This window comes from Rhincodon typus, chromosome 25 (assembly GCF_021869965.1).
Source record: "Rhincodon typus isolate 14 chromosome 25, sRhiTyp1.1, whole genome shotgun sequence".
In the NCBI taxonomy this organism is placed as follows: domain Eukaryota; kingdom Metazoa; phylum Chordata; class Chondrichthyes; order Orectolobiformes; family Rhincodontidae; genus Rhincodon; species Rhincodon typus.
The window spans coordinates 11055683-11068438 of NC_063356.1; the positions used below are offsets into that span (position 1 = coordinate 11055683).

Consider the following 12756-nt stretch of genomic DNA (forward strand, 5'->3'; position numbering starts at 1 on the left):
AAATCTTTCACACAATGGGTCATAAAGTGTTAAATAGGTGAGAAACCACACACACTGTGCTTCAATTGTTTTAAATTCTGATGATAGGTCATCAGTCTAAAAATGTTAACTTTGTTTTTCTCTCTCCACATATGCTACCTTTTCCTGCTTATATTTTAGACTTGCAGATTTTAAAACGTTTTTCCTGGAAATGGCAGTTTTTACTGCCCATTGCCTTTGAGAAAGTGGAAGTGAGATCTCTTCTTGAATGGCAGGTTCTGCCATAGTGCTGTGAGAGAGGGAGTTCCAGGATTCAGACTTAGCATAGTGTTTTTGTTGTCAATCCTGTTTCAATGTTGGTTTGTGCTGTTTGAATCTGTGGGCCCCAAGATTCAATAAAAGCAAGTTTTAACAGTATGCCTCACTAAGGGAATAATCTTAAAACCAACATCTGTTAAATCAGCAATTTAAACCACGTGCAAATTAACATGAGTTTCACCTCCACATAAGGATCAAAAGGCTACATGGTATATGTTGCATAACGAAAAAAAGTTAACAATACTTTGTTAAAAATCATTAAAAAAAAAGTCCAACAAGTAATAGGCAAGGAATATTGGTGGATAAACAAATTTCAAGCTATGCATATCATTGCCATTTCAATAGCACATACACTGAGGCCCAACGTCTCCCGGTTTCAGCAAAATCTTGGAAATAGTTCCTTTAAGATTACTATACCCTTAAAGTTATTTGTAACATTATAGCTGTGCTTTTAATTTTTGTAGGAAATATAATTGTGTCAGAGGCAAACATATTACAACACAGAACAGTTTTATATCCAGGCATTAATTTCCTGATCACAACCACTGTCACAAGAAGCAGCTCAATGAAAACCAGTTACTCTGTATAACCGAGGAGAGGGAAACTCAGTGAGTTTCCCAGATGCATCGTATATGGCGTGCATCGCACTGAGACCAAAGGAAGGGACAGGGTTAATTCTTTTGCTTAAAAAAAAAGCATTAAACAAGAGAAAGCAAGTACAATATGCAAAACATTCACACTTCTTAAAGACTCTAACCTTTATAATGTGACCAAAATATTTGCCTTCAATGTAATTATCAGTCTTGATGAAAATCTCACGAAGAATCGATTCCCCAATTGGGTTATACTTGGCATTGAACTTATCAAACCGATGGAAGGTGTTTCGATCCTAGAACAGAAAATAAACTTTGTAAAGTTAAAGCTCCAACTTGCTAGCAAAAGTGGGACATAGATATCAAAGCCAAATGACCACACTTTCCAATTTGAGCTCCATTTACATTTGGCTGCACTGCACTCCTTCATCCATTTAAGACTGAGATGGAAGAATTTATTCTATTTGAGGGGGTTACTACATTGTGAAACGCCGTTTCAAAAAGAGCTGCAGAGGCCGAGCTATTGAATGCATTCAAGATTGAGTTAAATAGGTTCTTGATCAACAAATGAATTACTCATAATGGGGGCAGCCAGGAAAGCAGAGTTGAGGCCACAATCACATACTAGTGAATAGTGGAGCAAGATATTTCCTAATTAACCTGTTCAGAGACATTATGATAAACCTCTGGAGCAGCTGGGATTTGGACCCATGTCAGAGGCAAGGACATTACCACAGCGCCACAAGACAGTCCCTGAAATAATGGACCAACCTTTTTTTCCAATCATGCTGTTCAGAAATGTTATTAGACACCTCTGGAGCAGGTGGGCAAGGGTCTGAGGAAGGGTCCCAACCTGAAATGTCAGCTTTCCTGATCCTCTGATGCTGCCTGGCCTGCTGTGTTCCTCCAGCTGCACACTGTGTTATCTCTGACTCCAGTATCGGTAGTCCTTACTATCTCTGGAGCAAGTGGGACTTGGTTTCCCAAACCAGAGGTGGGGATACTACCATCATGCTACAAGAGGACCCCTCAAACAGTGGGCAAAGCTCGAGGAGATGAATGACCTATACCTGCTCCTAATTCTGGTGGAAGGGCTGAATTCAGATAATTAAAGGCTCTCTTGTGATGCAGTGGCAGTGTTCCTAACCCCTGACAGAGAGACCCAGGTTCAAGCCCCACCTGCTTCAAAGGTGTGTTATTTCATGTCTGAATGGGCTCGTTAGGAAAAACAGGTTAATTGAAAAGAATACAGAAAAGTTAGCACTCAGAGGGATTTGGATCCTTATCATAAGTTACAGAAGGAAAGAAAGGTAGGAAAGTAAATGAAATGCTGTTGCAAGGATGTTGGAAATGTCTTGCTGCAATTAGATAAGGTTTTGTTTTGACTACACATTGGAGTGCTGTGCAGAACTTTGGTCTCCTTAGCAAAAGAATTTGCCTTAGGGAGGGTGAAGCAAAGCTTCTTTATATTTATTCTTGGGATGAGAAGCTGACCTCTGAGAAAGGATCATATATTCTCTGGCACTTTCAAGAATGAGAGGTGATTTTATTTGAACATATAAAAATCTGTGAAGGCTTGACAAGATAAATTCTGAGAAGCTGTTGCCCTGGCTGGAAATTCTGGACCTTGGGTTATGGTCTCATGGTAAGGATTCAACCATTTAGAAAAGCAATGAGAAATCTCTTCACTCCGAGTTGTAATCTTCAGAATTCGCTACCTCAAAGTGCTGTGATGATCAGTCTCTGGGTAGCTTCAATACTGCAGAGTTTTGAACTCTATGGTAATCAAGGGATTGAATGGTAAAGTGAAGTTGAGGAAAAATATATGCCATTATCTTGGTTCAAGTGTCATATAGTGTACTGATGCTCTTCTTCCACTTGGTCTTATTGTTAGCGTAATACACACTTACTTAACTGTGAAACTGCTTAATTATACTTTGTATAAAGTGTCTGTAGGATTCCATTTTAGCTTTTAAATATATTGCCAAAAATGCTCAGATTTTTAAAATGATCCCCCGTTTTAATGGGTTTTAATTGACAACTGGTAGACTTGCTAACTTGGAAGATGTCTGTAAATCTAACTTCCTGCTTTCTCTGATCCAACACATCAAAATATCATGACCTACAAAACATCTTCCCTTCTGCCATTGTAGTGTTCTGTCATGAAGGGTTTCTATTTATCTTTTGAAATCTATGCTCATTTATCTCCATATTTAAAATCATAGAATCTTTAGAGTATGGAAGCAGGCTGTCTTCCAGATTTTTCTAATATCTCTAACTGCTTAATTTATTTTGCATTTCAGCTGTACCCATGTAGGAAATGTGATCTTCATCACTGTTTTTCTTCGCTTTACTAGTATTTAATATCCAGAAATAAAGTTCAAAAAGTTATTAGACACTTTGACCTATTAACTTTAGCCCCAACCTCAATTATCAGTGGGGGCCTAGCATCTTACCAAGTCTTACAGAATTAAGGCAACAAGATTACCTACATATATTAGTTAAGCAAACTACTGCTCACAAATTTAGTTTTCCAAACATTTTTACTTTTTAATACGACTCTTAAGCAGCATTTATTCTCATCATAAACCTCATAATATTTTCATCAGCAGGAATTTCCCCTGATTTAGAGGGACGTGCATAACTTGGTTTCCTTCACCTAATTCAAGGAGCAACAATAATAGTTGTTGTGCACTGTTACGCCAAAGAAAAGAAGCAGAAATTGATTGTAAAGGCTGCTGTCAATCAGACATTTCCCTACAACTATCACTCATTCATGTACAAAATAAATGGCAAGTATTAATAGAGCTCAATGCTTTACTACTTAATTACTTTTCAAAACATGGAATGATATGAAAGCTACAGGGGTCTGAGGCACATCAATACTACTATGCTGCTAAACCTTTTATTGCCTAAACTGAAGACTTGTTTATCTAAACTTCTTCACTGTTGCATTAGTTAGATTCCTCTTCACTGATGCCTTGTACATTTCTTCATGGTTTGTTAGTTTTCTCTCCTTTGATCTCTGGTGTTTTCCTGTGCAATCACTGCTCTCCCAATATACAGTCTCCTTGTTCCTCTTTGGAGCAGCTTGAAATTTAGATTTACATGGCAGCATTATGGGTTATGCTACCTTTGCAAATTCCCCCGAGCGCCTCTTAAAAATCCTTAGCTGTAACTGGAATGACAGGCTTGTGGGGATTTGTAACAGTGTTTTACATTATGATGACATGAAGGGCACAAGTAGAAAATCACAATTAAGCGAAGAGGTAAAATTCACACAGTAGAAGGAACATTGAGATTATCATCTACCACAATTCAAGTTCAGTCGGAAATATCCTTCAAGAAATGTCATATTTTTAATATACATGTGGATGATTAGAGCTTTTAGTTTGAAATCCCAGACATCCGTGCTCACCCAAGCTGCATGATTGAGCAGAAATGTAATGTTTTTGCCCACATATTTCCCTTTGGAGTGTTTGCAATCTTAGCTTTGTTAGCAGAGACTAATGGAAACAGATCACTACCCCAAAAATCCATCTAAATCCACTACCATCTGGGCACTGTCTATCTGGTTCCTTAATCATGACGGAATATCATAAAATATTTCCACATCACCTCAGCTAATGGTGCTACAAAATGATGGTTCAATTCCATTTCAACCATTAGTGTACTTCTAGGAAGTAAAAGAAACATTGAAAATATGGAACAACTCAGTACCAAAAGCTTTCAGAAAAATACATCAGTTATCCAATCTGAACAGCCTCTGCACTAGCAGCCCCTTTGTTCAATCTAAACATAGCGATAATGGCTAAGAACACCAGAATAATTAATTGTCAATAAAAATAGTACACCTACAATAACTAATGGAAAGCTTTGTGGAAAAGTGATACATGTTTAGTCCCATCTGCCACAGAGGTGTGTCATAACATGCCTAAATTGATTAAGAAATTTTCTGTGCACTAACTAATGGCATACAAATAAGACTTTTTTTTCAATGTTCTTTGCAATTTTAGGCAATCCAGTCCAGCTACAGACCAAACTCTTTAGCCTGCTAAAATTGTTAAAGAAATTAAAATAACTGACAAAATTTAACTATCAAATTCATTCATGGTGCAAGACACTACCAAAGGTGAAAATGTTAAAACAGCTTTGCATTAAAACAGTGGTAAGTGAACAGATGACTTGAAGTCAAGTTTTAAGTTTAAACGTTGTAGGAAGGAGGAATCAAATCCATAGTTCTGATGTCCCAGGAGAGGTTGATAGGCTGGGATGACTTATAATTTCAAAATAGTTAATTTCAAGAGTTTATAAGTGGAATCGAACCCAGGGGTGGGGCAGCATGGTGGCACAGTGGTTAGCACTGCTGCCTCACAGCACCAGGGACTCAGGTTCGATTCCGCTGTTGGGCAACTGTCTGTGTGGGGTTTGCACATTCTCCCTGTGTCTGTGTGGGTTTCCTCCAGATGCTCCGGTTTCCTCTCATAGTCCAAAGATGTGCAGGCTAGGTGGTTTGGTTGTGCTAAATTGCCCCTAGTGTTCAGGGATGTGTAGATTATGTGGGTTATAGGGGTTGGGTCTGGGTGGGATGCTGCAAGTGTGGACTTGTTGGGTCGAAGGGCCTATCTCCACACTGTAAGCATTCTACGATCTCTTCTGTAAGTAGTGGGTGACGTGTTTGGAGTTCATAAAGAAGAAGGAAGTTCACTTGCTAAATTAGCATTGATGACTAGTCCTAAATTAGATTCTAACAGATGTTGAAGGTTAGGAAATGAGATAAATATTTATCTTGATTTATAATTTTGGTACCAATTATCCTCACTGCAAAACAGCATGATACACAAAGATTTGTTGTCACTTTCAAATTTCTTATGGCAATCCACAGGCAACCGTTTCTTTTCGACTATCCCCTATTATCTGTCCTTGAAAAGCTCAATCACTGCCTGTCGCTTTTTAATTACAATCATACAATTACTTTATTTGATGTTGCACTGCATGTTTAGTAACATGGCACAGTGTGCACATTTCTAGTGAAAACCTTTAAAACCAAAATGACTTCCCCTCACATACTGCATAATCTGCAGACTTTGCCTGACAAGGTCAACACTACTTTATAGCAAATCACAGATGGTCCAAAATCTAAAGAGACTTGCCCTAATTCAAACAGAGATGCAGCAGGGTATGATGAAAAACAAAAATAAATTGAACAAAGAGAAACCTGGCCAAGGGATTGAAAATAAAATTAATTAAAAGTGATTATAATAGCGGAACAGGAAGGAGGCAGAAAGGGAGATATAAATAGGTTACAGCTTTTTATTCACACCCCATAAATCATAATTATATAGAAGAATTAAATGTATAGCAATTACTTACCATCTACACCAACCAGAACATTCAGCCCAAATATAAATCAAGATTTATCTCAGCTTAAGATTAACATTTAAACTATCACTTTTACGAATAAGACACTTGCGGAATCTATGCTTAAAAAAATGGAATGAAGGTTTAAATATCCTGAAGGTACAACACCTCAAGTAATGTTTCACTCACTGAGATAATTGAATTAAGAGTTAGTGAAGAACGGGATACTTGACACTGATTCATAATATCAGTGCACATTTCAAAGACAGCAAATGCTGGCACAAACCTTGACATGAAACACAAATTTTCATCTTTTAAGCTTCCATCAATGAAATTTTGAAGGAGAAGGGAAATCTAAGAATCAATACTGTGAATACCAAGTACTTACCCTTAGATGTGACACAGGTTTCTTTTTATGAACACTGATCCCATTAATATAGATTTTTTTCAATAGTCTTGTATTCATCACAAATACAATGAACACATTTGGCTTTCTAGGCCAAAGAGTTCCCATTATCACAGGTTATCTTCCAATTACATCAGTGTGATTAGTCTTTTCTTCAATCCATGATGGATGGTTTTTACTCCCTTCCAACCTCCCACAGTTCCAGTTGGGTTTTTTTCACTTTGGAGGAATCAACCCTCAAAAATTTACGATAAGATAATTAACAAAAAAAAAACCCAGGCACACATCTAGGGATTCGTACTTACTATTCATAGTACTGAGGCTCAAGTCCCCTTCTCTTTTCACAAAGAATCCAAATTCTGCCAGGATTTAAAGAAGAGGAAGCCATTTATAATCTAGATGGGGAATTAACTTTAAACTACTTACAAGAATCAAAATTTATCTTAAAGGCTTAGGGCAGAATTTTATTAAGGTGTCTCACTTGCTAACTGGAGGGACAATGAGAGACCTGTGCTGCCTCACTTCAGGAGATCTGCTCAGACACATGCCAGCCAAACAGTGGCCACACCAGTGGCAGGCTTTCTCCTAGAATCAAAACCCTGTGAGCTCCAGAAGGCTGCAACAGTCAAAAGCTAACATTTCCACAGAGAAGGCTATGGGTGCTGCCAGAAGAATAGGCACCAGGAGAGCAAGGATCACAGAGTGACTCGGGGCACAGTTCAGTCATGATACTGTGGTGTGAGTTTGCCTGATGCTAGCAGTGAGGAAAGTGGTGGAAGGAAGATCAGTGGCTCTTGGTGGACCAACCTTCTTGATGCCCAGTCCCTCAACTGAGGGATCCCATCTAATACACAAGGGCGATGATGTTAGACTCTGTTTTAGCTGGCATGTATATCACACAGTGACAGGCCCATCTATAACTGAGTTAATACCAGTGGCAGTGGAATGAAGCCCTTAAGTGGTCATTAAGGCCACTTAAGAACTTCAAACAGCAACAGAGCAGAAAGGTTCACCACAGGCCTTGCTGCCCATATCAATCCGGCAGAGAGAGGAAGGCGATGGGATTCAGACACACCACCATTCTGTTTAACGAAATGCCTTTCCTATCTCCTAACATGCCAGAGAGCTCAGAAGATTTCACAACATGTGGGTAAAAATGGGTGATATAAAGGCTGAAAGATAAGTAACAAGTTCATTCCCTTGATTGGTGAGACATTAATTGGGAAAGCTGTTGGACACTCACTAATTTTAAAATCTCTGCTATGGAAGCTTAAAAAAAAGCAAAGCTTCCAGTTTAGATGACAAGCCAGTGAACCCCTGTCACAAAGCATATAGCTACAAATGTCAACAGAGGACAGCACCAAGCTTGGTCATGATACTCACTCTATCGAAGCTCAAAAATGAAAGGCGATTTGTCATTGATCGTACTACTGGAGAATCGTGCTGGTTTTATTTCCCTCAGGTGGCAGATGATAATGGTACCCTTGAAAAAGGTTCAGAGGAGAACAGGAATGACTCCCACCTTAAAGAACCGTAATAATTCAGATTGGCATAAAGAGTTTGGTCTCTTCATATTATCACAAACTTCAGAGGTGACATGCGCAGCATTATATGTCTATGATAAAGCTATTTTAGTTCGACACGTACAGCAGGACTGAGGTAATGCGTTTAAACTATGCAAATGTTGAAACGGCTCGATGTTAGACTCTTGTCTCCAGAGGGAGCCAGTTCTTGGTTGATCAGAGGTTGCCACACCTAGGAGGTTCCCAAGAGATCACATACTAGCAGGAAGAGGGGTTTGGCAGGGCAATAAGTGTCTAATTATGGTTTACCAGGCATCATGTTTGGACAGACTTGATGGACTGGTTGATCATATCCGGTCCATAATTGCCATATGTTAATGAATTATTCCATCATTTGGAATGGTACCACTGAATGTCTGTTTAACCATTCACTAGATGGGGTCAATGTGCTCTTGAGAAAAGATGACAAATGCTCTACAAAAAAAAAAGTAGGTTTCAGTAAAGTTATTTAATTTTAGAGGGAGCAACCGTAATCTGACAAAGGGTTTCTGTACTTTGCTTAACGTCACTTGTAGGATTGAAAGGCTAAACAAATTAATTTGCTTGTGGTCAGATGAAAGAGTGATAACATATCCCAGAAAGTCACACTTTGTGTAAATGCAACACATGGAATGCTGTTTAGAACATTCCAAGTTCTTCAACATTAGCAGAAGCAACAGGTAAAACAAAATAGTTACACAGCTCTTTTCAATGTTAACTCAAGAGTCACTGATTTTTCTGCACCAGGATAATTGCAACTATTTTGTTTGTTGATTTGTCTTTCCTGCCTCCCTGACTTTTGAAATTAGTCACTACTTCATTGTAAACACATTGGCATGAAATGTGTTGCAACACCTTTACTACTATAACTAACAATTAAGAGATGCAAAGGAAATAAAGTGGAGAAATCGCAAGTGAAAACAAGTTCCCGTCAAGCCATGGCACACATTTACCTCTTGTTTGGTAAAATAAGGACTTAGCATTGTTTAAATCCCATTTAAATACATTACAAAAGCATTGGTAATGCTAACTAAAATCAGCGTGCTCTCTGTGACCAATAGCTTTTACTGCCTCTGGCAAACTACATTCTGTGCATACCGCATGCATGTCTAGTGTGTCCACGCTGAGATCGTATGCTGTGAGGTTCATGCTCTCAAAGACATCCTTCAGCGTCTGTCCTTTTCCATTTTCCACGTGAATAATTTCATCTGGGTTCTTCTTCATTGAACGCTTGATAAAACGGAGCAGGTGTTTCTGGTTCATGCAGGATGATGCATGAATATGGGTATCAACCTATTAGTTAAGGAAAAAGGTTACAAATGTAGGAAATCCTCATAATTTGCAAATAATTTACTGAGCTATTCAGGGCAGGCTTTTGAATGATAGAGCAGGCGGGAATCTGGCATATTTGAAGTTTAACTAAAATGCCTAAAAGTTTTCAGTTAATAAAATACTGCTGTATTTACTGGTAGGTGGAGAATATTATGATTTTTCTTCCCACTAGTCGTCTTGGAAGAAATGGATCATATTTAAATACTGATACTAAATTAGATGCAAAAATAAATCAGATTTAACATGAAGAAAGTCATGCATACATTGGTCAACTAGATTTTGAAGGTATTTGTACCCCCTATCTCCACATATTTAAGACATCCATCAAGAGCCATGCAACTAGTGTCCCAAAATTAACATGTGAGCAAAATACTTTGAATGAAGCACTGGATGAGCTACAAAGGAAAACAGACATGAGAAGCCTATTTTGAGCTAATTTACTCATCTTTGCAATCCACATACTTTAATCAGGTTTTTAATTAAATAGCTAGGATAGTTAAAATAATACATTTAAAAGGCAGAGATATCAAGGTGTAGAGCTGGATGAACACAGCAGGCCAAGCAGCATCATAGGAGCAGGAAGGCCGACGTTTCGGGCCTAGACCCTTCATCAGAAATGGGGGAGGGGAAGGGGGTTCTGAAATAAATAGGGAGAGAGGGGGAGGCGGATAGAAGATGGATAGAGGAGAAGATAGATGGAGTGAAGACAGACAGGTCAAAGAGGCGGGGATGGAGCCAGTAAAGGTGAGTGTAGGTGGGGAGGTAGGGAGGACGGACAGGTCAAGGGGGCGGGATGACGTTAGTAGGTAGATGGGGGTGGGGCTTGAGGTGGGAGGAGGGGATAGGTGGGAGGAAGGACAGGTTAGGGAGGCAGGGACGAGCTGGGCTGGTTTTGGGATGCGGTAGGGGGAGGGGAGATTTTGAAGCTTGTGAAGTCCACATTGATACCATTAGGCTGCAGGGTTCCCAAGCGGAATATGAGTTGCTGTTCCTGCAACCTTCGGGTAGCATCGTTGTGGCACTGCAGGAGGCCCAGGATGGACATGTCGTCTGCGGAATGGGAGGGGGAGTTGAAATGGTTCGCGACTGAGAGGTGCAGTTGTTTAGTGCGAACCGAGCGTAGGTGTTCTGCAAAGCGGTCCCCAAGCCTCCGCTTGGTTTCCCCGATGTAGAGGCGGCCACAACGGGAACAGCGGATGCAGATGTAGAGGAAAGGAATGCAAAAACGGTTCTGGAGAGGAGCGAAAGTAACAGGGTAGTTGTTATGGGGGACTTTAACTTTCTAAATATTGACTGGAAACGCTATAGTTCGAGCACTTTAGATGGGTCAGTTTTTGAGGCGAGGCCACATTGGATTTGGTACTGGGTAATGAACTAGGCCAGGTGTTAGATTTGGAGGTAGGTGAGCACTTTGGTGATAGTGACCACAATTCGGGTTACGTTTACTTTAGCGATGGAAAGGGATAGGTATATACCGCAGGGCAAGAGTTATAGCTGGGGGAAAGGCAATTATGAGGCGATTAGGCAAGATTTAGGATGCATAGGATGGAGAAGGAAACTGCAGGGGCTGGGCACAATTGAAATGTGGAGCTTATTCAAGGAACAGCTACTGCGTGTCCTTGATAAATATGTACCTGTCAGGCAGGGAAGAAGTGGTTGAGTGAGGGAACCGTGGTTTACTAAAGAAGTTGAATCTCTTGTCAAGAGGAAGAAGGAAGCTTATGTAAAGATGAGGCGTGAAGGCTCAGTTAGGGTGCTTGAGAGTTACAAGTTAGCCAGGAAGGACCTAAAGAGAGAGCTAAGAGGAGCCAGGAGGGGTCTTTAGCTGGTAGGATCAAGGAAAACCCTAAAGCTTTCTATAGGTATGTCAGGAATAAAAGAATGACTAGAGTAAGATTAGGGCCAGTCAAGGACAGTAGTGGGGAGTTGTGCGTGGAGTCCGAAGAGATAGGAGAGGTGCTAAATGAATATTTTTCGTCAGTATTCACACTGGAAAAAGACAATGTAGTCGAGGAGAATACTGAGATACAGGCTAGTAGACTAGACGGGATTGAGGTTCATAAGGAGGAGGTGTTAGCAATTCTGGAAAGTGTGAAAATAGATAAGTCCCCTGGGCCGGATGGGATTTATCCTAGGATTCTCTGGGAAGCTAGAGAGGAGATTGCAGAGCCTTTGGCTTTGATCTTAATGTCGTCATTGTCTACAGGAATAGTGCCAGAAGACTGGAGGATAGCAAATGTTGTCCCCTTGTTCAAGAAGGGGAGTAGAGGCAACCCTGGTAATTATAGACCAGTGAGCCTTACTTCGATTGTGGGTAAAGTGTTGGAAAGGATTATAAGAGATAGGATTTATAATCATCTAGAAAGGAATAGTTTTATTAGGGATAGTCAACATGGTTTTGTGAAGGGTAGGTCGTGCCTCACAAACCTTATTGAGTTCTTTGAGAAGGTGACCAAACAGGTGGATGAGGGTAAAGCGGTTGATGTGGTGTATATGGATTTCAGTAAAGCGTTTGATAAGGTTCCCCACGGTAGGCTATTGCAGGAAATACGGAGGCATGGGATTGAGGGTGATTCCGCAGTTTAGATCAGAAATTGGCTAGCTGTAAGAAGACAGAGGGTGGTGGTTGATGGGAAATGTTCATCCTGGAGTTCAGTTACTAGCGGTGTACCTCAAGGATGTGTTTTGGGGCCACTGCTGTTTGTCATTTTTATAAATGACCTGGATGAGGGCGTAGAAGGATGAGTTAGTAAATTTGCAGATGACACCAAAGTCGGTGGAGTTGTAGATAGTGCGGAAGGATGTTGCAGGTTACAGAGGGACATAGATAAGCTGCAGAGCTGGGCTGAGAGGTGGCAAATGGAGTTTAATGCGGAAAAGTGTGAGGTGATTCACTTTGGAAGAAGTAACAGGAATACAGAGTACTGGGCTAACGGTAAGATTCTTGCTAGTGTGGATGAGCAGAGAGATCTCGGTGTCCATGTGCATAGATCACTGAAAGTTGCCACCCAGGTTGATAGCGTTGTTAGAAAGGCGTATGATGTGTTAGGTTTTATTGGTAGAGGGATTGAGTTTCGGAGCCATGAGGTCATGTTGCAGCTGTACAAAACTCTCGTGCGGCTGCACTTGGAATATTGCGTACAGTTCTGGTCGCCATGTTATAGGAAGGATGTGGAGGCATTGGAGAGGGTGCAGAGGAGATTTA

At 40.3% G+C, this 12756-nt stretch overlaps 1 protein-coding gene across 4 annotated transcripts in view; it reads right to left on the bottom strand.

Moving 5' to 3' along the window:
* The window catches only part of LOC109931797 (AMP deaminase 2), a 163481-nt gene that overhangs the window by 23971 nt on the left and 126754 nt on the right, over nucleotides 1-12756 (bottom strand). For all 4 annotated transcript variants that reach the window (XM_048612068.1, XM_048612065.1, XM_048612067.1 and 1 more), the window contains 2 exons: nucleotides 9318-9512; nucleotides 1055-1186 (listed from right to left, as the gene is read on the bottom strand). In XM_048612068.1, the coding sequence (XP_048468025.1) occupies nucleotides 1055-1186; nucleotides 9318-9512 (327 nt within the window). The remainder of the gene's footprint in view (nucleotides 1-1054; nucleotides 1187-9317; nucleotides 9513-12756) is intronic.